General features: G+C 55.3%; 9 protein-coding genes across 9 annotated transcripts; 2 read left to right on the top strand and 7 right to left on the bottom strand.

Moving 5' to 3' along the window:
* Positions 1–679: 679 nt before the first annotated feature.
* On the bottom strand, positions 680–1138 carry CDEST_05274 (uncharacterized protein; the record flags this gene model as incomplete). The annotated part of the gene is made up of 2 exons (XM_062921433.1): positions 680–872; positions 1020–1138. 2 exons carry the CDS (start codon positions 1136–1138, stop codon positions 680–682), a joined length of 312 nt encoding a protein of 103 aa, XP_062777484.1.
* A 391-nt stretch (positions 1139–1529) lies between these two features.
* Positions 1530–3284, bottom strand: CDEST_05275 (Putative bystin). The gene is made up of 3 exons (XM_062921434.1): positions 2587–3284; positions 2103–2531; positions 1530–2050 (listed from the first exon to the last, which is right to left on the bottom strand). Exons 1-3 carry the CDS (start codon positions 3204–3206, stop codon positions 1630–1632), a joined length of 1470 nt encoding a protein of 489 aa, XP_062777485.1. The 5' UTR covers positions 3207–3284; the 3' UTR covers positions 1530–1629.
* Positions 3285–3473: 189 nt separating this feature from the next.
* CDEST_05276 (Putative protein HGH1, armadillo-like helical, protein Hgh1) lies at positions 3474–4956 on the top strand. Its single transcript, XM_062921435.1, has 4 exons — positions 3474–3618; positions 3670–3819; positions 3878–3991; positions 4072–4956. The coding sequence occupies exons 1-4, from the start codon at positions 3598–3600 to the stop codon at positions 4885–4887; spliced, it is 1101 nt and encodes a 366-aa protein (XP_062777486.1). The 5' UTR covers positions 3474–3597; the 3' UTR covers positions 4888–4956.
* Positions 4957–5542: 586 nt separating this feature from the next.
* Positions 5543–6084, bottom strand: CDEST_05277 (uncharacterized protein; the record flags this gene model as incomplete). The annotated part of the gene is made up of 3 exons (XM_062921436.1): positions 5543–5574; positions 5630–5710; positions 5892–6084. The coding sequence occupies 3 exons, from the start codon at positions 6082–6084 to the stop codon at positions 5543–5545; spliced, it is 306 nt and encodes a 101-aa protein (XP_062777487.1).
* A 311-nt stretch (positions 6085–6395) lies between these two features.
* Positions 6396–11063, bottom strand: CDEST_05278 (Putative CSC1/OSCA1-like, 7TM region, 10TM putative phosphate transporter, extracellular tail). Its single transcript, XM_062921437.1, has 2 exons — positions 10249–11063; positions 6396–10192 (listed from the first exon to the last, which is right to left on the bottom strand). Exons 1-2 carry the CDS (start codon positions 10572–10574, stop codon positions 6562–6564), a joined length of 3957 nt encoding a protein of 1318 aa, XP_062777488.1. The 5' UTR covers positions 10575–11063; the 3' UTR covers positions 6396–6561.
* Positions 11064–12865: 1802 nt separating this feature from the next.
* Positions 12866–16074, top strand: CDEST_05279 (Putative FAD-binding domain, FAD/NAD(P)-binding domain superfamily). The gene is made up of 3 exons (XM_062921438.1): positions 12866–13692; positions 13751–13951; positions 14014–16074. Exons 1-3 carry the CDS (start codon positions 13575–13577, stop codon positions 15099–15101), a joined length of 1407 nt encoding a protein of 468 aa, XP_062777489.1. The 5' UTR covers positions 12866–13574; the 3' UTR covers positions 15102–16074.
* A 1-nt stretch (position 16075) lies between these two features.
* On the bottom strand, positions 16076–16956 carry CDEST_05280 (uncharacterized protein). The gene has a single exon (XM_062921439.1). The coding sequence runs from the start codon at positions 16490–16492 to the stop codon at positions 16085–16087; it is 408 nt and encodes a 135-aa protein (XP_062777490.1). The 5' UTR covers positions 16493–16956; the 3' UTR covers positions 16076–16084.
* A 596-nt stretch (positions 16957–17552) lies between these two features.
* On the bottom strand, positions 17553–17837 carry CDEST_05281 (uncharacterized protein; the record flags this gene model as incomplete). The annotated part of the gene is made up of 1 exon (XM_062921440.1): positions 17553–17837. The coding sequence occupies one exon, from the start codon at positions 17835–17837 to the stop codon at positions 17553–17555; it is 285 nt and encodes a 94-aa protein (XP_062777491.1).
* Positions 17838–18281: 444 nt separating this feature from the next.
* CDEST_05282 (Putative homogentisate 1,2-dioxygenase, rmlC-like cupin domain superfamily, rmlC-like jelly roll) lies at positions 18282–22710 on the bottom strand. The gene is made up of 11 exons (XM_062921441.1): positions 20509–22710; positions 20274–20454; positions 19919–20202; positions 19766–19851; positions 19580–19711; positions 19449–19527; positions 19204–19387; positions 19030–19150; positions 18906–18977; positions 18783–18854; positions 18282–18708 (listed from the first exon to the last, which is right to left on the bottom strand). Exons 1-11 carry the CDS (start codon positions 20667–20669, stop codon positions 18590–18592), a joined length of 1491 nt encoding a protein of 496 aa, XP_062777492.1. The 5' UTR covers positions 20670–22710; the 3' UTR covers positions 18282–18589.
* Positions 22711–23336: the final 626 nt, after the last annotated feature.

Genomic DNA, 23336 nt, shown 5'->3' on the forward strand with positions numbered 1-23336 from the left:
CAAACCAACCCGTTCCATGTTTTGACCCGTTTTGTTCTTCTTTGTTGACGAACCAAGCCAGAGCCTTGAGACCCGTCGTAGTCGCAGCATCTTTCGACACCTCGGTCGTTTGCGGATGGTTTGATTCTGGGGCGGCAATGCTTGGATTTTTCTCCTTAGTGTCAGCAGTAAACTACCGTGTAATAGAAACACCGAAGTACTCACTGTCTTGCACTTGAATAAAGAAGAGAACTTGATACCCTTGCGACTCTTGATGCTTGGTTCTGCGGTTTCCCCGAGATGAGGTGGGCTTGAGGGGGGCTGAAAGTTCGCCTCCACCTCTTCAACGTGCGCCCTCAAGGTGTTCATAGTCTGGGCGATGCTGGGTATTTGTTCGCCACAACTACTCATCGGTTCGGGGGTTCCTGGTTGTTGCAGAGACAAGACGAGAGCTCTTTCGGACAGAGGACTCAGAGGCTCGGTGGGATCTAGAGTTCCTTTGAGGAATGGTTCAGTTTGTTGAGGTTGGAGTTCGGGTTCGCTGGTAGCAATTCCCCGAAATTTGCCAGTTTTGGCCGTCCATTTCCAAATTCTGTTACCGCTGCTTGTCCGCGACCCTCTTAGGATCACTTCTCTTTCCGCCCAGTACCCGTCCGGGAACCATACCTATTCATACCCTTCTCTGGGAGATCTTGGTGGATCAAAGCATAGTCCTGGCATCGGGGTCAAATGAGCATATTGTGGTGACTGCCTGGTAGATGCAGACCTGGGTGACGAGACGGTTGTTAATGGCGGCGATGAGGGCGACCTCAACATTGCCGTTCTCCCGAAATATCCATCTCCGATCATTGGAGTAGGGGTGCTTGAGCCGTCCCAGCTGTCTCCTGGAGTGTCTGAGGATATCTCCGGGGGAGTGACTCGGAGAGCAGTCTTGAAAGACAGCCTCTGCACATCACGGTGAGCGGCTGGGTACGATTGCGAGGATGATCTGTGAAAACATTAATGCCCATGCCTTTCCCCTCGATAATAGACAGTCCTACGATCTTCTTCGCGAGTTGAAAGGGTTTAAGAACGGCATGACGCCCAACGGCGGGTCGCTTCCGGATCCTCGACGTGTTGGCGCTCCATCAATGGTACCAAGGACCGGATCATCGGCCATATTCCGTGGTTCTTATAGGTAGACAAACGATTCAGCAGAAAGCATAATCTAATAACAAAGGTCGTTACGATATGTAGGGTAGGAAGGGTCTAGGGCGAGACGGAAAACAGGAAGAGATGTGACGCGGCGAGACGGAGAAAACCAAAAGATGCCTGCGTTGACTAATGCCCATTCTACAACACTGAACGGGGAAGCTTCACAGAGTCGTCGGCGTGTTGTGGCCCGCACCTGCTCCTACCTGGGTAGGTAGTAATGGCGTGTTCCGAAACGGCAACGGCAATGAATCTGGCATGTCACTGGAAATGGCAGGATCTTTGATCAGGCACGGCGTCGACGCTTTCTCCCTCCATCAACGCGACAAGCGAAGACGCCCACAGTGTTCTCAGAATCCATTCGATTAGGATTGCGGGTATCAAATCAGATCTGCTAACGCCTTTTAATGCCCCGGGGTCGGCCAGTCTCCAACTCCCATATCCCAGTTTTCGTTTCGTTCAGTCAACTAGCATCGTGTCATCGCCGTCAAACGGAGCGCCCTGCTGCTCAACCGCCACGCCCTTGCCTCTGCCAGCCAGCAGTTCCCTCCGAATTTCAGGTGCGATCGAGTGGTGGCCGTGCGACAAGAGCAAGTCAAGAAGGGCCTCTCGCTGGTCCTCGCTCAGATCGTTTCTGTATCTCTGGGCGAAAGCCAGCAAACTCTGATGGAAGACAACGGGCAACGACTTGACCATGTCCCCGGAGAACGACTGGCCTTCCTTGATCGATGCCGGATCCACACTTCGGAACCTCAGGAAATGGAAAACAACCGAGTCGATGACTTGATAGGGAAGAGCGTACTTCTTCTCCAGCAAAGTTTTAATGAAGATATTGGCCGCTCCACCGCCCTCGGTGCCGTGTGAGGCTTCCTGAGCCGCACTGTAATCAAATCAGCATCATCCTGAGCACGTTGGACGGGCGAAATACGCACATTTCGGTGATACCCTTCAGGGCGGCGGCAGAATGGAGGACTGGCACCGATACTCTGGCAAGCACCGCAGAGACAATGTGTGCCTCGCGAACGGTGCAGCCGCTCGACAGCAGAGGGAACAAGAAGCCGAGGAAGAATGCTCGGGGCTTGTAAAGGGACTTCTTTAGCGCGTTGAACAAGTGCACGTTCAGCTTCTTGTTCTCGTAGATGTCCTCACGGACCTTGTCGAGAACAACAATCTCCATGAACTTCTGGCAGACAAGGGGCTTTGAGGATGAGAAGATCCTCGTTGCCTGGTACACGGCATTGGGCGTCCATTTTTGGGGCTCGGTGATCTCGATGATGTCCTCCCAGTGCGGCAGGGTCGGAAGAATCTTGAAGGGCTTCGGCAAGGGACCGCTTTTGTATCGCGACAGAATGTGGCCGATCCTGGTGCACTCGTTAGCAAAGGTCTTCCGACAACACAACCGACATCGCCACCTACTTTGTGTATACTTCGATGACCTTTGGGGGAAGCTGGTAGTCTTCGTCAATTACTGGCACGCCGGCTGCTTTCCGAGCCTCAGCGGCCTCATGCGCGGCAATTTTCTCCAAGATGAGCTCCGTCAGGTTGGTGCCGCCGCCAGCCATCTCGTCATCGGGACCCTTGCTACCCCAGCCGTGCTGGTTCAGCATCGCCGCAGGATCGTCCTCAGATTCGGGCAAGAACTTGCGGTACGTCTCGAGGTCCTCCGGGTCGATCTCAACCTCTTCAACAATTTCATCCTCTTCGCCCCACGCTTCCTCGTCCTCGTATGCCTGTTCTTCGCCGCCAACATCGACACCGTATCTCGACTCAATTCCGAAAAGGTCGACGGTGGGTTTCGCAGCAACTTCTGGTTTGGCGGTTCCATCCTCATCGGCGAGCTCACGGCCTAGCCGAAGAATGGTGCGACTCCGTGTCGCATCGACAAAGCCCTCGCCGTTGTCGTCGTCGTCGTCGGTAGTCTTGCCCTTCTTCTTCTTGGGCGCCTTGTTCTTCAAAGGACCCGTAGCAAGGATATCATCCTGCAGGGGGTTGTGTCTGCGCGACTGGCGGTCGGTCGGGGTGGTTGCCTTGCCCATTTTCGAAGATACTCGGACACAATGTGATCGTGACGGAGAGCGATAGACAAACGGGATTGGCGGTCACCTCCTTTTTTTTTCCTGTGCCCAAGCCAGAAATTTTTGATTTTCTTATCGATTGCCCCGCGCCTGAAATGCCCAGAACCCTGGACCAGCTTTGAGTGGGTCGTGAACGACTTTCTGGCCAATTAAAACCCCTGCTATTGACTTCATCGGCGGACATAGCGACTGCCCCGCCACAACACCCCACCAAAAAGCTTCTGCGAGTGACTCTCCTGGTCTGTCTTACAGAGAAACCGAGACAACTTTCTTGGAACATCTGTTAAAAGTTGGCACGTATTTGGAAATCTGTCTCTCATTTTCGCAGTATCTCACTTTATCAAACGTCAAAATGCCAACAGAACTGGAAGAGGTATGCTCATTCGATCAAAGTGTTCCGAGGACTTGGCTCATGCTGTGACAGCTCGTGGGCTTCATCGCTCATCCCACCCCTCAACTCAGAAAAGTAGCCATAGAAAACCTGGTCGGTTACTCTCAAGCGCAACCTTCGATCTTCAAGACAGAGAACTTGACACCGGTCAAACATCTCAAGTTTCTTGTCAGAGACCATCCTGTAAGCAAAAAAAAAATGGGTTGTCTCAACGAAGATCCCTCAACTAATCAGTGTTTAGCAAATCGCTGAACATGCCCTCACAATCCTCATCAACCTCACGGCCGAGAAGGACGTGCTCGAGAACGTTGCGACAGACCAGAAGTTTATTGACATCGTGTTGGACTTGATTGTGGTAAGTGAGAGTCTCCGGAGAGGAGACAGAAGAACCCACCCTCGAATGACGCCCAGGCACTCACTGATACTCCTGAACAGAAACCCGACGAGCCAAACGCCAACTCCATGGCCATGCTACTTGCAAACTTGGCAAAATGGGACGGTCTTAATACTATCGTTTCAAAGAAGCAAACGCCGCCGCCGGAGCTCAAGTCGAATGACTTGGTGCTCAACCAGCTTGTTGATCTCTTCGTCAAGGAGAAGGGGGCCTACAACAAGGATGCGGATTACGACTACCTCGCTTATCTATTCGCCGATCTCACCAAGCACACCGAGGTGCGGCAGCACTTCGTCACGAGACAGGAATACGACGAAGTCATTCCCATCACCAAGCTCAAGGTCTTCACCGAGCATCAGTCCGAGATCCGGAGAAAGGGAGTCGCGAGCACCATCAAGAACGTCGCCTTTGAGATTCAATTTCACCCGACGTTCATGGACGAGGACGAGGTCGACATCCTGCCCTACATCCTCCTGCCTATCACTGGTAACGAGGAGTATGACGAGGACGACACCATGGGCATGCTTCCCGACTTGCAGCTGCTGCCGCCCGACAAGAAGCGTGATTCGGACCCGAAGATCATCCAGACACATGTCGAGACGCTGCTGCTCTTCACCACGACGAGGGAAGGCCGGGATCTGCTGAGACGAGTCAAGGTCTACCCCATCATCCGAGAGACTCACGCGCGGGTCGACGACGAGGGTGTCAAGGATGCTTGCGACCGGTTGGTGCAGGTCCTCATGAGAGACGAGGAGCCGGCCGAGGGTGAGGTCGAGGGCGAGACGAAGCTCAAGGAGCTGACAAACGGCTCAAGGGTCGAGGAGCTTGAGGATGACGATGACATCGTGGAGGTCTAGACCGGTCTCTTTTGAGTTTTCCTTTGGTCACGGCTTACGTAGAGGAATACCCAGGTCTGCAAGACATTCACGAGATGAAGTGTGTGTGTGTGTGTGTGTGTGTGTGTGTGTGGACGGCGATGATATCATGAAACCGGCAACACAGCCCGATCAATTGACCTGACTGGAGGCCTGCATGCCGTGCATTCTAGGGTCTCCGGCGGTTCCGTGGCAAAGGACTGATTTAGGGAAGGACGCCACGCTAGCAGGTCTCGCCTCACTCATGGCCTTGGGGTGCGAGGATCAGAACTAGCCAGAGGTGTAACTCGGTCATTAAAGCCCCCAACTGGCACTTTCTCTCCATGCAGATGAGCTTGCACCGGTATCAAGGCACCCAAAGACAATGCTCACGTTCTAAAGCAGCTCTCCGTCTTGGCTAGTAGCGATTCAGGGAATACCGAACGGACAGACAGTCTTGCATTACTGGATCCAAGCTACGACGACGGCGTTACTGAGCAGAATCTCATCCCCGTCCCATTTCTACAGAGATATACTGTCACTATGGGGTTAATAGACGCAGAGACCAAACAACCCCTATCGTTTTCGTCGTCGTCGGACGAGAAGAATGCTTTTCGACCCGGCCGGCCCAGCAGCTAGCTCACTCGCCCAATCCCCTTTACTCAACGGTAACTGTGACCTTGCTCTTGTCTACGCGACGCTGTCAGCTTCCACCCTTGCTCCCTATCGGAAGGGAGGGACTCACAAAAGGCAACATGGTCCTTGATCTCCTTGGCTCCGTCCTTGGGCGTGGGATAGTACCAAGCCGCGTTCTCCAGCTTGTCATCTGCCGCTAACCGTCAGCAAATGTCCGCCCGTTCGTCCCCACTCTGTTCTTTCCTTGTCCTCGAAATCCTGCCCATCTCCGTGTGTGTCGGGGGCGGGGAAAAAGAAAGAAGAAGAGAGAGGAAACCAAATCCAGATAGATGGGAGAGGGTCAAAGGGACGTGGAAAGGTGTTCAGCTCACCCCCGACTTTGACCGAGTAGTAGCTCGCGGTCCCCTTCCACGGACAAAACGTCGTCGCGTCCGTCTTCTCGAGCGCGTCCGTCCGCACCGCCGACGGCGGGAAGTAGACGTTGCCCTCGACCTCCTCCCACTCGGTCGCCTCGGCGACCGTGGTCCCGTTCACGACGGCCTTGGCTTTTCCTGACTTGGTCATCTTTCTTGACTTTTCCCCTGATTTTGGGTTCTTCGGCCTTGGTTTGTTTTGAGAGTAAAAAGGTCCAACGGTCAACTGTCTGAGAGCTATAATCTTTGGCGATGCACTATATCTTATATGTTACCGACAGGGAGAGAGAAAGAAAGAGAGCACTTACATAACGAGTGCGGGGAATGCGGACTTCATGCGGCTTCGATTCTTCGCCAAATCGCCAACGTCATTGGTCTCGATTGATTTATAAGCCGGAGTCTACTCACATCGTCTGATCTGTCTTTCGTGACAATAGTCTATCTACTTCACATGGGCGATCAGGGAGTGGGAGTCCTGTATGTAGCAATCATATTCATATGCCGAATGACACTAATGTTATTTTCTTTTGTGCTCTTGTCTAATGTCGATTGCCTCCCCTAACGCCGGCTGGGTATATGCGTATGTTTGTTCGTTACATGTTTCCGAAAAAAGGGAAAAAAACACAGTTTAGAGATTGATAATGTCAATCTCTGAAAAGTCGGGTGGATTGGCGCCATATACCACGCGGATCTTGCTATCCAACGCCGTTCCCTCGTTGCTGATCCAAATGTGCTCACTGTACTCCTTCGTGCGCCGAATCTCGTCATCGCTGACTCCAATATCATCACGAGGAATCCAGACAGCGGGTGCTCGTGCTCGCAGGGCATAATGTTTGAACGCGTTCTTAACGAGTGCATCACGCTCGGCGGGCGTCAAATCTTCGATTTCATCGTGGAAACCGCCATACAGTGCTTCCCCAAGAGCCCGTTGGGCCTCCAGATCTTTGTTGCGCTGTTGGCGGCGGTACTCGGCGGCCGTGTGGACGGGGGCGGCGCCCACGTTCCAGGTCTTGCTGCGGAGGTTTTTACCTTCCCGCTTCGCCCAGTGACCGACGTTCTTGACACGACGCATAGTCGATGGCTTCCGTTTGGGCCCTTCGTTCTCCATCCTCTGCAATTCGATGCCAGGGGGTTCGGCTCCGGATCCGTCGCCATTTGCCATGGGTGTCTTTTCGTCTGTGAACTCATCGTCGTCGTCGTCATTGGGGAGCCCCAAACGTCTGTTTTGAGCTCGCTGGAATGCCTCATCTCTGAGGACCGCCTCATCTTCGACAGTGATTGGCAAATATCGGAACAGGGGTGAAAACGACGTGTTCAACGAGATTTGGTATATCGCCGTAAGGCCAAGTGTTACCAGCATGATGACCCCCTGCGGCGTGGCAGCGCTGTTGTCATTTTCGTCCACAGTGATGAAAAACAAGCCCGCCAAGCAAGCTTCCATGACGTACAGGCCCGTGAACGTTTGGTTGATCGCGCGAGGGTACAATACACCACCTGTGTCAGTTTCGAATCGCGTGACGTACAACATGCTGTAACGCTGTGCGAACCATAATAGGCCGAACGTTAGGACAGCAAACAGCGAAATTAGCGGAGCAATGACGCTATAGACCAAGGCGATGCAGGCGAAATTGGTGTACACAGGGAAAAACTGGCCCCATGCAATAGTCGAGAGGGTCGTGTTCCTCTTCCACTTGTCGCGAGCCGTGGTGTCGAGTATCCGGGCCAACAGGTACCAAGTGACGAGGCCTCCGATCTGAAGCAGTGTTCCGGAGCTGACAGAAAGCGCTTGGAGCAACATGTACGAGAAGAAGTAGTTGGACGCTCTCGGCAAGTTTCTGGCGAGGATGTTCAGGATTTCCCCAACATTTGAGAGTGTCTCCAGGTTAGCCCACAGCTCGTCAACTGATGCGGCGAAGAACGACGCAATCGAAACGACGAGGAAGACTTGGATGAAGAGGAAGACAAAGTAGAAGCGCTGGACAAATTCGGCCTTCTGTGAGCCGGTTTTGACGCCCCGAAACAGCGCGAGTTGTTCGAGAATGAGGGGGACAATCAAGAGGAGGAGCGCAAGCAGGATAGCGGGCAAGACACCAGCAACGGCCCCAGCAACCTTCTCAACGGGGTCCTTCTTGATCCACGCCAGCCAGGGAAACTGCCCAACCAGACCGTCAATGTTGGCAATGGAGGCCGTGAAAGCGATAGGGATGGCCCAGAAAAAGGCCATGGCTGCAATGACGACGGTGACGACGCCAGACCGGATGGACTCATGCCACCACTTCAAAGCCATGTTGTCCCAGATGACATCCTTGGGCGAAACTTCGTTAATCCGAGGTGACATGTGCTTCGGAACGTGGTGCATGAGACTTTGACAGGCCATGTGTGCCGAAACCTGATGGTTGAATTGGATAAAGGCCGAGTTCATCAAGGGATATCGCTCTGGGTGCGCTTGGTCGTCGTCAATTTCGACGTTCAAACGCGCCAGCTCCGACCGACACCAGTAGATCGTATCAACCTTAGGACCAAAAGTCAGCCAGGCGAGCCAGTCAGGGAAGCCCCACCGTGGTAGTCGATGCATTGGCCTGTTCTTCTCCTTGATCCATTTCCGCCACTCAGCATCGTCGTCCAATATGTTCTTGTACTCCGCGCCGATGGTGTTGGATTCGGGATACTCGACGGGGGCCTGGCTGTCTCCGCCCGTGAAGGGGATGTAGGCTTTGATCTTCTGCCACGTGGTCTTGTCCTTTGACTGTCCAAAAGGGTATTCACCGCCCTCGAATCCTTGGGGTACGGGGGATGCGTAGCCACCTGCCGGGGCTTTCCAGAATTGCCAAAACTTGCGTTTTTCCTGATCATACATGTGGTCCAGGTTGCTGACTTTGCGCACCGTGTTGCCATTGCCAAAAGGCTCGTAGCTTCGCTTGTGATTCTGGTCGGTGGTCTCCTGGGAGACGGCAGATGCATTTCGGGAATGCGTCTTCTGTGTCTCTGTATTGGCTGATGGATCGGCTTGGTCCGCCGTGACTCTTGCGCTCTCGACTGTTCCGGGGCGTTCGCCCTCGGCCAGAATCTGGACCTTCCGAGGTCGATCACTTGGATGCAGCATTGCGAAGCCGTTGGTCGTCTCAACCGTCTCCTCTACGTCATCGCTGAATTCCTTGATATTTTGCTGCGCTTTGCCGACGCCGCCAAGCAGGCCTTTGCCAACTTTGCTGATGCCGTCCCCGATGAGCCCAAGCCCGAAACCCCTGGACTCAGGTCGGTTGCCATTGTCTGAGCTTGAAGACGAGGTGCTCGACCGCCTCGATTCCGGGTTCTTATGCTTGTCGTCGATTATGGCGCTGATGTCGTGGGGGACGTCCTCATGCTCGCCGGAGCTGATGCCAAGACCGGCTTCGGCTCTCTTCTTGGCATCGGCATCTTCTCGCTGCCGTCTCAGGGCTTCTTCTTGTCTGGTCGGCCCCTTGGTGTTGGCCTGCTTTCTGGAGAGTTTGTCTTCTTTCTTTTTCCTCTTAAGTTGCTTCCTCTTCGCCGCCTTGACGAGCTCCGTCTCGGCTGCTTCCAACCTCAGATGAATATTTTCACGCAGCTGGATCTTCTCGAGTAGAGTGGTCAAGTCACGATTGAGCCAGATATTCCGAATTTGGCCAGGGAAAACGTCGAACAGACCCAACAGAGCCTCTTCCGTCAGCCATTTGGAAGGGATGCTGTTGACAAGAATGGTCGTGGCCGAAGCCCGGAGACGATGCTCAGCACTCGTCAGATAATCCTGTCGGACTTTGATGTAGACACGGAGCTCAAAGAAGAAGACCGTGCAGACCCAGATGATGACGAGCAGCGCCAGGATCAAATGTGCCCAAAAGCGGCCGGTGTGGGTTCTGCTAATGTTGCCCCAGGCCAGGGTATCCAGACCCGTAGGTTCATTGTCGGTATCACCGCTGGCAGATTTACCGGCCCTGGCCATGAGACGAACTGGGTCGGAGCTGGTACCATTGGTCTCATTCTTCGCATCGTCGATCAAGTCATGACCCACACCATCGCTATAGTTGAGCGGGATCAAGATAGGAATGACGATAACGGCGATGGGGATGAAGATTGTGAGGAGAGTTCTTAGATAGCGGAGGAAGAAGTAGGCGTCCAAGCCACACTTTTTGATGATGTCGCGGTCGTCGTAGTGGATAAGGGTGCTGATGAGACTCCAAGGTGTGCTGGGGGGACTCTCCGTTCTTTCACGTTCGGGAACAAGATAAGACTTTGGTTTGCTGCAATACGTCAGTAAAGGGTCCAAAACTCAATACATCAGGGTGGGCTGGCGCACAAAATACGCGCAATCTTGTTTCGTAGAAGCAAAAAGGCAATTATTTGCACAGCGAAAACCGAAATACCAGTTGCCAAGGCAGTGAGGAACGCAACCAGAGTTATTCCTTGGTATCTGTCCGAAGGAAGGGAGACGGGTGATGGAGAAGCCGGTGGCGATGTTTCTGATGTCGTTGGCGACGCCGAAGAGGAAATGGTTCCGTTCGAGCTCAAAGTCGAAGAGATTGTGGCAGAAAGGGCCGTTGATAGGGACGAGGCCAGTGAGGAGGCGAGCGTCTCCGTTAGCGAGGCCGAGCCTGACGGCGTCGCAGTGGGAGTTGCCGACATGTTCTACTGCGTGGGCCGACAAGCGTCGATATTGAAGGTTGCGGCCAGTCTCGGGAGGGTTGCAAGGCCGTCGGTTATGTTGGGGGATACGGAGTGGTCGAGAAAGAGTATTGTACTAGGCTGGGGAGAGACGAGAGAATCGTGGAGGAGGATCGTTTACGAAAGCAGCAGAATATGCATGGTGGTCTGGTGTCGTCCAAATGTGTTTCGAGTCTCGTGTCGCTGTTGAAAAAACACGCGGTGCGTGTGATCTGATATGCCCGTTGCTGTTGCTGCTTTACAGCAGGGACTGGCGGCTTCGAAGTGCAGCGAGCTGGCAAGTACTTAACGAAGTTGGCCGCGATGGACGAGAAAGAAGAATGTGAGCAAAGAGGTCAGGTTAAGAGGCAATGGAAGAAGAGGGTGCCAAGCAATCGCAGCCAAAACGGTTTGACCGAAGTTGATGTGATTCACTGATTGGCTGGGCAGGGTACAAGACGCAACCTTGCCGGGGCCCAGGCAGGGGTGGCAGCAGCAGCTGTCGCTGCAGGCCCGCAAAGGTAACCGTTGTCCCCATTGTTTTATTTATTCATTCCCCAGCGGCACTTCGCTTCAGAGGCCCTGCGACTGGTGACATCAGCGGCTTCATTGGCTGTCGACTCCAAACGAAACGGGCCCCTGTCGCATTTGCGGGGTCTGTAGTGGGATCCCGCCACGGTTCGCCGATACTCTGTGGCATGCTGGGGAGTCTCTCTGACTCTCTGCTGGTGGCCTCCAACCCAATCATTCGTCACTTGTCGCGGGTTTCTCGATACACTATCTGTACATATCCGTACCGTACGAATTGCACACTTTGAACATGACTCTGTTGCCCAGTGCCCGCCCACTATCCACGGACTGGATTTCCCCATCCGCTCAGACTACTGTCCAGCTGTCGCTGCCAAGGCTTTTGGTGCCCCCTTACTGCGGCCCTCCCGTCGTCTGTATCCGTGCATAAACATATAATGCCCAGTGTGAGGTAAGTACCTACCTAATTAGGCCTACCTAATTAGGGTAGGTAGTTGGTAAATTTGCTGGGTAAAGAGCGAAAAGACAAGACGAGTGTTTGCCGCCTGTTCGGCGCGCGACGCTGACGCACCTTGGAAATAGCTCAGCGCGCTTCGTCCCAACAACGACAGACAACCCAATCTAACAGAACCAGCTTGTTTCCTTGATCCAAGACCTCGACGCCCCTACATAGTAAGCCAATTGTCTCCAGCCGTTCGCTTGCGTGCTTCTCTTGATGTCACAGGACAACCCCCTTGTCTACCCCTTTTCTTGTTTTCTTCTTCTTTTGTTAATTTTTTGTTATTCAAAGCACAGCCAATGCGGTTCTGTGTTTGTGCTTCACAATGATGCGGATATTGAGAGTGGCACCTGTGGCGCTTCGTTGCCGCCCGCACGAAACCTCGCCTTGACTGGGAGCCCCCCCTGCGCGGACAACGCGAATGAATCTCCAATGACCCTCTCCTCTCCACACTCGATACATGTTGTGCTGCATTCGTACAGAGATACGGGTCATCTAGGAGCGTTGTCGTGGCTGCAGGAGCGTGGTTGCGTGGCTGTGGCATGGTGCCAACCACCTGGTGAAAGGCGAAGGGCCATCCCTCACTCTCTGTGTTGCCGTCCTCCTTGTTGTCTTTCCGTATAGCTAAAATTTCACCATCTCGATGTATCTCGGAAGACGAAGCTTTCGCCGAGATGTTGCGCTGTGGATTCCTCTTCCCACGATAGGAACAGACAGCCAAGCTACGCCACAATGTCTGCAAGAGGCGGCAGGTTTGCGTTACTAAGAATGCCAAGGGATGCCTCAGCCACACGGGCTGGCAGTGACCACCAGTGAGAACGGGGCCATCTGCTTAGGATTGGTCAGGGAAACAAACCAACTGCTTGGCACAATGCCTGTGGTAAGCAACAGTAGCTATCACACGAGATGCATTATGTTCGGATGGGGATGCTAGAATCGACGTCGACGATGGGAAGAAAAACCTGATCTCGACTGGGAGATTATTGACAGCACTACATGCCGTCATCCCACCCCCCCTACCCCTAGTCCACCACTCCTTATCACAGACCCTTGCCTGCCATATCTGCTGGCTTTGGTTCCAGACTCTCCCAGCTGTCCGGCCGAACCCAAAGTCATCGTGTGGGAGGGTAACGAGCCGTCATCGGGTCCCGCCGAAGGGTATAAGCAATCTAATATGCGGATAACGTAAATCATATCGGCCCTGGCACCGTCGTCCGTACCGGTATTTTCGCTACTACCTGGGGAACCGTACCGTATTCCTCGCAATATGACGACAATGTTTTGGCCCTGTTCTCCGCAATCCTCGCCAAACGCGGGGATGTACATGAATGGCGTCTCGCTCGGCCTCAAGCCAGGACGTCCAAAACATCTTAGCCGCCGCTGTCAAAAAGGGAGCCGGCACGCCACATCTTGCTACCATCACATCCTGCTACAGGGCGACACCTAATACCTCCTCACCACACAACCGCGGTTAGATGCCGAAATTCGCATCCAACGTCCACCTGACTGACTGACTAACCGATAGGTCGCTTCCTTCGACGACGCGCATCTCTCGTTAACCACAAGTACATCGGCTGCGCTGGCTAAACATTCAAGCAGCCTTGACCGCCCGAGTTGGGGTATGGCAGTATTCTAAGGTTCGCATTACCCCCACAGCACCCACCACCGACCGGCAGCGCATCGGCAGTTGCTTCATCTGGTAATGGCAATACCATCAACCACTCTGTCACTTCCCGTCTCGCGATCCCGGCAACCCTAACCAGCCCATCAGTATGGTCCAAGGGGAGTTAGGGGCCATCGGAGCATCCGCCCTGCCCCTCATTGATCACGCCCACTTCCCCGCTTCTCCAGCCAGGAATTGTCAAGTTTACCCCGATCTTCCCTCCGGAGCCCCACAATCCCCTCCAAATGTGAGGCTCCATGTGTCGACTTCTTAAACAGCCGTTGGGACGACCATGTCGGACAACCTCGAGCTGAGCTCTACTGTCTTTAGCGCTTCCGAGAAACAACACGACTTCACATCGGAAACCATGTCTGACCCAAAGGACCTGAAGATCGCCGTAATTGGCGCCGGTACTGCTCACCCAGACTCTCCCCCCGTATGTCTTCAGACTAACACGACGCGACGTAGGGATGGGCGGTTTGGGCTGCGCACTCGCCCTCGCGAAGAAGGGCTTTAGGCATATCGACGTGTACGAAACGGCCTCCAACCTCGGTTTTGTCGGCGCCGGCATTCAGATGCCACCCAACGTCGTCCGGGTTCTCGACCGCCTCGGTTGTTGGCCCGAGATCGAGGAGACATGTACCGATGTCAAGGGATCAAGCATTCGACGTAACATTTACCCTTCGGCATTGGAAACTATCATGAGCCGCTATACTGACACCGCAAAACAGAGGGATCGAGCAACGTCGAGCTCGCCCACGTCGACATGCCCAACATCCGGGAGCTCTACGGCTTCCCGCACTGCAACGGCCACCGCTCGTCGCTCGCCGGCGGCATGTACAACGCCTGCAAGAAGGAGCCCGCCATCACGTTCCACTTCGGGACGGCGCTTGTATCGCTCAACTCGTTCGCGCCCAAGCCCAACTTCACAGCGCAGCCGCGCGACGGCGAGGCCTACCCGGTCGAGTGCGACGTTCTTCTCGCCTGCGACGGCATCAAGAGCACCGTCCGCACGGCCCTCCTCGACTCCGTCGGCGCCGTCGGCGGCGAGGAGGAGACCGGTCAGGCCGCCTACCGAATCATGCTCACCCGCGAGCAGATGGCGGACGACCCGGAGCTCCTCGCCCTGCTCGACTCGGACGAGGTCATCCGCTGGATCGGCGAGAAGCGCCACATCATCGCCTACCCCGTCTCCTCGCACACCATCTACAACCTCTCGACGACGCAGCCCGACTCCAACTTCGCCGCCGCCACCAATGCGACCTACACCACGCGAGGCTCCAAGAAGGTCATGCTTGACGTCTTCCACGACTTTTGCCCGCTGGTCCACCGCATGTTGAACCTTGTCCCGGACGGCCAGGTCTGCGAGTGGCGCCTGCGCATGCACAAGCCGCTGCCGACCTGGGTCCACACGGACGGGCCCGTCGCCCTCCTCGGCGACGCCTGCCACCCGACGCTGCCGCACCTCAGCCAGGGCGCCGCCATGGCCATCGAGGATGGCGCCGTCGTCGCCGAGGTGCTCGCCCGCGCGCCCGACACCGACCCCGAGACCCTCCGACGCTGCCTCAAGGCGTACGAGCTCTCGCGCCGCGACTGGACGTCCCAGCTCGTCAACATGGCCTTCCTGTCGGGGAAGCAGCTGCACCTCGGCGAGGGCAAGGCCAAGGAGGAGCGCGACCGCCTGTTCGCCGAGCACAAGTCGGCCGGCGCTGTGCCGGATAAGTGGGCCTCGCCCGACGTGCAGCGCATGATCTATACAAACGACTGTGTGGCCAACATCCGGCGAGACTTTGACGGACTGTACAAGAGCGCGGCATGATAGAACTATGTCCTTGCTGTGTAATTCGTTACGCGATCCATCCACACGTCCATTTCCCGGTCAATCTGTCCATCTGCCGTTCCATGTGGCTAACCCTAACGCTCGTGCTCGTCCGAGGGCATCCATGGCGTCTGCCTAGGGCGCATCCGTCATCGGCCCACGACTCCTCGACGGGTGACTGTTCTAGGCCATACCCCGCACGCTGCGCCCAGCTTAGCCCAGCCCATCCTCCCAGCCCAGCCGCAGTTCACCTTCATCTCGGCATACTCGGTTCACGTTCATATAGTCATGGGACTAGGGGATCATCAGTTCGCACCCGTTGTGTTATGTATGTCATCCGGTGATGAGAATAGAAAACAAGCTTTCGAAGCATGCCTGGGATAAGGGTGCGATCGCATTACGAGCTTTCCTATGCCCCTAGCTCACAAGGGAAAACAGGCAAAAAGAGAAGTAGCAACGGCCCTCAAAACGAATGATAGGGGACGTTTCGTGTAGACATAAATGAAGAAGAAAGTCAGAAGCAATGTTAAGAATGTAGTCTCATGAATCCTTCCTTCCCCAAGGCGAGGTTCCTAGGTCTCTTCCCCTAAGATGGTTGGTCCGCCGCCTCGAGAACGAATAACACCCATCGCCCCCTTGACGCCGAACAGACTCATTCAAACTTGACCCGCCTTGGCCTTGAAAAGAAGAAGTGCAAAACCAGCTGTCAGTCGGCTACTGCGCTCTTTGTAAGCTTACCGGCCGGTTCTGTCCTGTAGATATCCCATGTGTCGCCGCACAGTAGGAAGGGGAGGCGTCTCTCTTTGTGCCATGCGTCTCTCAGCATCGCACATGTCCATGAGAGCCTCCCCGGCTCGAGCTCCCTCTTTCTCCCTTCCTCTCGCTTGTCCCACCAATCATCCCTCTTTCTTGTCGTCTCTATCCCAGTCGAGGGTTCGGGTATATTCACGTCCGCGCTCCACCTCCTCGCTCCCGGCGCGCGCTCAGAACAGGCAATCGAGACAGCAACAGCACGCAAGCGCACCGAGCAAGCCAGCCATGATGCCGCCTCCGGCACCGCTACCGCCGCGGTTGTCCTGGTAGTAGCCCCCCTGCGGCGGGTACTGACCCTGCGGACCCCCCGGCGGACCGTAGTGAGCCTGGGGAGGGTACTGTCCCGGGGGGTACTGTCCCGGGGGGTACTGGCCGGGAGGCGGGTAGGGCCCGCCCTGTGGGCCGTATCCCATCTCCGGGCCGGGGGAGTAGTAAGGGCCCGGGTGCTGTCCCGGAGGTGGGGTGCCGTAGCCTCCGGGGCCGCCGGGGGGAGGAGGGGACGAGTAGCCCTGGTAGGCTTGTTGGGGGTGTTGGGGGGGAGGACCGCCGTACGCGGGAGGCTTGTCGTGGTCGGCCATTCTGGATATTTGTTCGACGGTCTTGTGGTTCAGTAAAGGAGAATGAACGTTCGTCGTCGTCAGGGGGGAGGCTACGTGTCGCTTTTTAAGTGAAAAGAGATGGCTGCTTTTTTTCTTTCTCGGTCGACGACATCGGTCAGCAAGGAGGCGCGGTAGGTAGACAGGTAGGTAACAGGGTGTCGCTTTTCGGCAACGCGCGGTGCGAAAGGCGATAGTCGATCGATGGCGAACTCTCCTCGTCGGTCGGAACTCGCGGAGATGTACGGAGTAGGTATGGAAAAAAAGATGCAAAAGGCAAGAAATGCAAAAGGGAACGGGAATCGGTAAGGACTTGCCACACCACCCGGGAGAACGTGGCGATGTTGGGGGGGGCGGAGGGATGGGCAGTGAGAGGTGAATGGATTGGATGGGAAAGAGCCAAGCCGTGCACGCGGCGCCGGGAGGCAACCTGTTTGGTGTTTGGGTTGCTTGGAGGGGGCGGCGCTGGCCTTAAGTTTGCAGCGGTGCTCGTGACTCTAGCCTGAAATAGCTTATGCGCACCAAGTTTCTGGGCGACGCGCCGCATTTGCACCTGGTTGGTCCTCAGGAACTTTGGGGGGGCCTTGGGGCCTTCCCAAGCCGGGATTGGGGGGGGTGGTTGGCGTTTGTTTTGCAGCGTATCCTAGTAAATTGCGATGAACTCCGTTCTGCCCCGTCTCCTACCAACATGGCGCGCAATGAGTTTACTGTTGTCGACTCTGCAGCTCGAATCCAAGACAAGAAAGTCAACAAGACGACGAAACAGCGACACGGGTGACACAGTCCCTGCAGGTTCGCTCTGTTCTTTTTCATCCCATATCCGTGGTCCAAGAAAATCTAATGCAGGACAGGCTTGGGAAGGAAAACAGTGCGTCAAGCAAGACCCAGCCCCAAACTCTCCGTGTCTCACATTCGTCCGTCTATCGCCCTGCCGCCCCGTTGTCCTCGCCGCCGCCGCCCCCCCTCCCTTATAACCCCCGGCTGGAACAGGACAATCCAATGGCAGAATGTCTTTCGTCTCAAGGAACTTTGGTCCCACACCTCATCCCGGGGGACTGGAGCCGAAGTTAGGCACTCCGCTAACCGGACCACATGTTCGCTCATCCTCCGTCGTCGACCCACCGACCGGGGGCCCGCCGGCGCAGCTCCCCGGAGGAGGTCTCGAGACGAATTTCCCAGACCGCACGGCCGTGGCTTCGCTCCGTGTCTCCCTCGCTTTCGCACCTCCAACCTTGTGTGTTCCCGGGAGACCCCGGGGGCGGTTCTGGTTGAAGCTTGCGGCGGTAACGGCGGTAGGAGAGTCCCTGCCCAGTGCTGATGACCACATTTTCGGCAACAGGCTTCGGTATTGCGACCCTCGCGTCGGGTGTCGGGGTGCATAGACCTCCCAACCAGCACAACATGTCAACTCCGACGCCGAAACTTCTACGCCGTCGACGCTCCCTTCCGTGCCGATGATGTATGTCCGTGACCCGGGGCGCCAAGGGTTCCGTTCGTCGTCGCAACATTCTGCTGGGAAGCTCGCGTCCGATTTTCAAGAGATCACTCACTGTATCAGGGTACATCTCTTCGCTACCTGATAACGGGAGTCATGGAGAGGCGGCTGAGTTGATGTATGATTGGCATGTACTGTTCCAAGTCTGGAAACTCCGAAACGTTGTCGGTACAAATTGGCTGGGTATGTCTATTTGCGGGACTCTCAAAGCACAACGCACGCAATCACCGGCTTCGTGGACCAAGACATGCCTTCATCGGCGAAACTATAGAAGTTGTCGGTTCTCTTATTCAGGCTCATCCAGTCTACTATTCTATTTCGTGCAATGTTTACCCACACCAAACCCCAAAACCAAGCAGGACCAACATCCCCGAACTCCACTGGAGCCAGGCCAGGCCATTGATTACCCTTCCTCCCTCTGGTAGAAATCCCCGAGCCATTTGTACATTCGTGTCGCTTTGCATCGCTTCGCGTCGCTCGCTGAACCTGATAAATGAGGTAACACTCTTCGAGTTCGAAAAGGATGGCAATGGAGTCAATTTGTCGTGCGGACGGTGGAAACGCACCGGCGCCATCGTCCTGTGTCAACGGCTCGGTCCCGATCCCAGGGGTGGCAGCCCTCGCCTTCTCAGGTCTTCGTTGACCTCCTCTACGTGCTCGAAAAAGTGACCTTGCATCGAGTCCCATAGAGATGCCGGTGGTACTGCAAGCGTTGCCGACTTAGCCATTGTCTGCCCCTGCCTCACTTCGGAATCAAAGAGCACGCGGTTTCCTTACCTTCCAATACCCCGCTTCTCTCCAAAGCATATTGTGTTACCGCGCAATGTGTGCTGATTTGGAACATGAATCCTGCGCCCCGTCAGTTTCAACGCCCTCTCATCCAAAGGGGGCCGCCCGAACCGAGAAATCCCTCTCCCACACGTTGACTCGTGAGTTCGCTGGTCGTCGCTTGAACGAATGCTTCATGCGTTTCTGCGTACAAGTCAGCATCCTTCCCTTTACCTTCAGGCCTGTCAAGACTTGCCTCCATGGGGTGAGTAGCTTGACTGGAAACTAAGACCACCAGCCTCTAAGTTGCGGCTTGTGCCCTTATAGTCGCCATACACTACCCCCACAACTTCTGTAGCCATGTTTCTGTGGTAGTACTATTGCAAATTAGCTATACAAAAAAGATCGGCATCTCCACAAGAGCACCTACAGGAGGTCGATAGGCGTTCGTCGCCGAGGACCACTTCGGCGTGAAGAACATAACATCTGTAGCAGGAACACCAGGTATTTTGGATTTCACCGTCAGGACAGTATACAGACTAGGATCGGCTTGGTCCTTGTCGACAAAGGCTGCGTTGACAAACTTTTCGGCCGCGTACTTGAAGGGCACGTAACTGCATTGATATTAGGCAGGCGGTGGGGGAAAGGGGATAGACGAGATGGGTGTGTGCTTACTTGCCGTCCCAAGCAACGACATCGAACGGGGTGTGGTTTTGCTTGCATGACCATAGTTTCCCGGCCAGCTTGTAGATGACTAAATGTCGAAGTCAGCCCAGATCATTGCGCCATGGATTCGATCGCCTTACTCTCCCATTCCGTCTTGTCCATGTCGAAGGAGGCTACGGGGAACTCGAAATCGCGCGGTAGAGCCATTCCGTTGCTTCCAAGTGGTCCCAGCTCTGGTAGTTCGTATCGACTGCCGAACACCTCTTGGATATCTGAACCCATTAGCTGGCGTCCCCAAAACCCTAGGTCGCCGTCGAGTGACTCACAACCCCGGACTGGACCATCTGGTAAGTCGACCTTGAACCGGATGCCAGCCTGAACAACCACCAGCTCTCCAGGCCGTACCATCAATCTGCCACCAAAGGTCAGCTGAAACGGTCTCCGGAAAGGAGCCCTCAACACCGCCGTTGACACCGTACCTCCCGAACTCGGTTTGGATATCCAGCCTACCAACTTGAGGAACGAAAAGCATGTCCCCGTCATTGCTGCAGAAAGCGCGGTTCTTCATCGATGCGTTTGCGGTGTACACATGCACGGCTAGCCCGTCCTTGCTCGTCGGGTCTCCGTGTCCGACTATTGTCTTGAGGCCCTGAACAAAGTCCACACTCGGGCCGATGGCCTCCGGCATTGGAAACGCTCTCCAACAGAGCGCACCGGGAACGAACTCGACATTTTCGTTCCCGGAAGAAAACCGTGACTCGATCTTGACGACAAGCAAGGTCAGGAGGTGAGCACACATTGGGAGGGAGGAGTTCTGTCAATAAAGCCACCTACGTCTGTGTTTCGCGGCATCTTTTTGAGATCTCCATGAGCCACGGAGGGTAAAATACGGTAAAACCATGCATGCTGGATAATCGTTCGGGGCGCAACAAATGTCGAGCCATTTAACTGCTCCGAATAGAGGTTGTATTTGACCTTCTGCGGGGCGTTGCAAGAACGAGGAAGAGTCCCCGGACTGAACCTGTGAGCTCGAAAACGTTCAGGCGACAAGTCGACAACGTTGACTTACATGGCTTCAGAAGAGAATCTATTCCCAAATCCAACTTGGTAGACGTACGGATCCGCCGGAGCGGGCTCCGTGGTAAGGGCATGTTGGGCCGATGCCCCAAAGCCCGGCACGGGGTCTGGGACCTTGGGGTATCTTTGGGAACTGGGCGCGATGGATCCCATGGCCGAGGTTCGTCAGGGCGTGAGAAAAAGGGACGGTTAGGCCTTGGTGCTTGGACAGAGTTGTTGAGTCTTGCAGGATGCGGCAGTCTTGTCGTTGGAAACGGAAGGATATTTGGCGCGAAAAATGTGGTGTTCACACTACAGTATTTGTGGCGTCTAGCCGGTCCTTCCTCGAGTCTTGGACCGAGAGCATATGCCCTTACGGCACTAATGTAGATCAATCGACCAGTGGACGGTTGCGCAGATATTGATCTCGTTTGGACAGCACAGGTACACCTACAGCCAAGGTACGTATACCCGATGGATGATCGGGCGAGGGAACGTCCCGTCCATTGCCTGCCGGCGGCAGAAGACAGGGCAGGACAGGACTGGGTTCATGGGCACCTGGCGAGCCCCCACCATGGGCGGACGATTTGCTGCAACTCAAACCGAACAAACCTCCTCGGGCATTGGCCAGATCTCGGGATGTCACCAGAAGGTCGAAACACTAGTGCAATGCCTTCTTGGAATGGGTCGATGTAAGCTTTGGCCAACGGTCGCCCTTTGCAGCACACAACGGCCCTCTTGGGGAACATACCGGACCAAGCAGCCTCCATCTCCCTCACGGGCGTTCCGTCAATGACCGCAATCTGGTCCGGGCTGGGCACTTTCATCCGGGCTCTGGTCGGACAAGGAGCCGAATCGGTCGGTCGTTTTCCGTGCTAGGATCCCGTGCATCGTCTCGAACACCTATCTGCCTCGAAAGATGCAAGATGTGGTATGAATCGAGAAGAAAAGCCCAGCAATGGCAATCCAGCCACGTTGTCTGCTCCAGTTCTGTCCCGCCTGTTCCGCCTTTTCTAAACGCGGCCTAATGAGGCTGAGGGGAGGCAGGGCAAAGCAAAAAGCCCACGGCGGATGGGGCATTTGCTGGCAGGTATAGTGTGTTTCTGTACTCTGTACCGGTGACAACAATATACGGAGAAAGCTGCCGGGTAGAAGATGCCACATCCCTGGTGCCAGAGTTGTAGACGCAATGACTGGGCTTGAAGTGGCGTGCAGAGGGACGCACCTAGACCCGCGGCCGGCAATCGCTAGCCCCAGATGGCAGATGGTACTGAGATTGGAATTCGGCAGTGAGTGATCTTCTGCAGCTCCCTGACAACCTCACTCTCGCCGTGTGCAGGCGGTCAACCCAAACATGTCCGAGACTGACTGGTTGTTGCCAGCAGTCGCAGGCGTGGGACGCAAATGCACATCGTGGTGCGTTCTGGAACGATGAGCGCCGTCTGGCCTCTGACCTCAAGACAGGAACGAGATCGTGTCGAGCCGGCCGGGCATCTCGTATGCCGTGCGTACGTATTGACGTGACAAGTAGGAGGCATAGTTAGGTCGTGCAGGGTCCGCGAATACTTTGCGACACGGGAGCCGAGGACTGGGCTACCTCCGCGCCAAGGCAGGCAAGTGGTCGATGAAGGCACTCCCAGTTGTGCCTCTGGCAAATGCCGCTGTCAGGACGGCCGGGTCTAAGCTTGTCTGGTATCGAATATCTCACTGGCTGCCCCTCTTATTACACCTCACAGCCGCCACCGTCATTCCTTGGAAACTCGTCGTGTGATCCCAAATCGCAAGTGCTGCATGCAGACTTGATGGGTCACTATTAACGACTCATCCCGGGAGAGCCGGTATGCGTGAAGTACCCCTCGTCGCGGAGAAATGAATGGTCCTTAGTGACCGACGACCAAATGACCGAAAACCTTTTGGAAGGCAGGCCTTTCTGGCTTGAAAATGCAGCTTTGGTCTGATAATAGAACGCAAAACGAGGCAGCACTGGTAAGATGAACGAAAGATGCCTAGTAACGTGCTTTTTCGAGTAAGGACAGACGCAGGGGCTGCCTTCAACCGAGTGACGGTGGTTTCAACTGGAAGCTTGTCCAAACCTGGGAATCGGTTTGGGTGCGGCGGCAGTGCGGATAGCCAAGGAAAGACGGTTGGCCAAGGCCTCATCGTGGGGTGATAGGCAGCGGAGTGAAGAAGTGCTACGCCCCCCCCCCCCCCCCCCGCATCCGAAGAGAAAATATGGGAGGAATCTAAAGGTTGGTAGTGGTGTTAACAGTACACTGCTTAAGCGTACACTACTTGGGCGTGTAGTTCCGTGCGCAAGGGAAGGGTGTTCTCAGGGGGCGGAAGCTAGGTCGTCTAGGCGCTTGTTGGAAACCGATAGGACAGCGCTGGGAGGCCAACTCGGGGAATTGCACCGCAGCGGGTGAGATGAAGGAAAGAAGTAACGTAGCGTAGCCATGACGGCTGACTTGGGCCAACTCGAGATGAGCGAATGGTGTATGGAGTACTGTTGGGCGAAGAGCCATTGGGCCGGATTAGTAGAGCATGCCAAGTCTGAAGCAGAGATAGGTACCTACTCTCCAGTGTGTAGACGCAAGTAAAGCACAGGCAGGACCCAGGAGGCAGTTGCCCTTTTGGTGCAAAGAACGAGACCGAGTACAGAAAGCCCAAACTTACCGTACCGACTTACACCAATGAATGTACCTCAACGGGCTGTCGCAATCAAGCCACCCAAGTACCAGGCTGCAGGAATAGGGGGAGAAACAACGGAGCCCGTGACAGTGCACAGCTGCATGCGTGTGCATCTCTAACGACAACACGAGAGCAATCGTGATGCCATACTGC

The sequence above is a fragment of the Colletotrichum destructivum genome, chromosome 3, assembly GCF_034447905.1.
Source record: "Colletotrichum destructivum chromosome 3, complete sequence".
Classification (NCBI taxonomy): domain Eukaryota; kingdom Fungi; phylum Ascomycota; class Sordariomycetes; order Glomerellales; family Glomerellaceae; genus Colletotrichum; species Colletotrichum destructivum.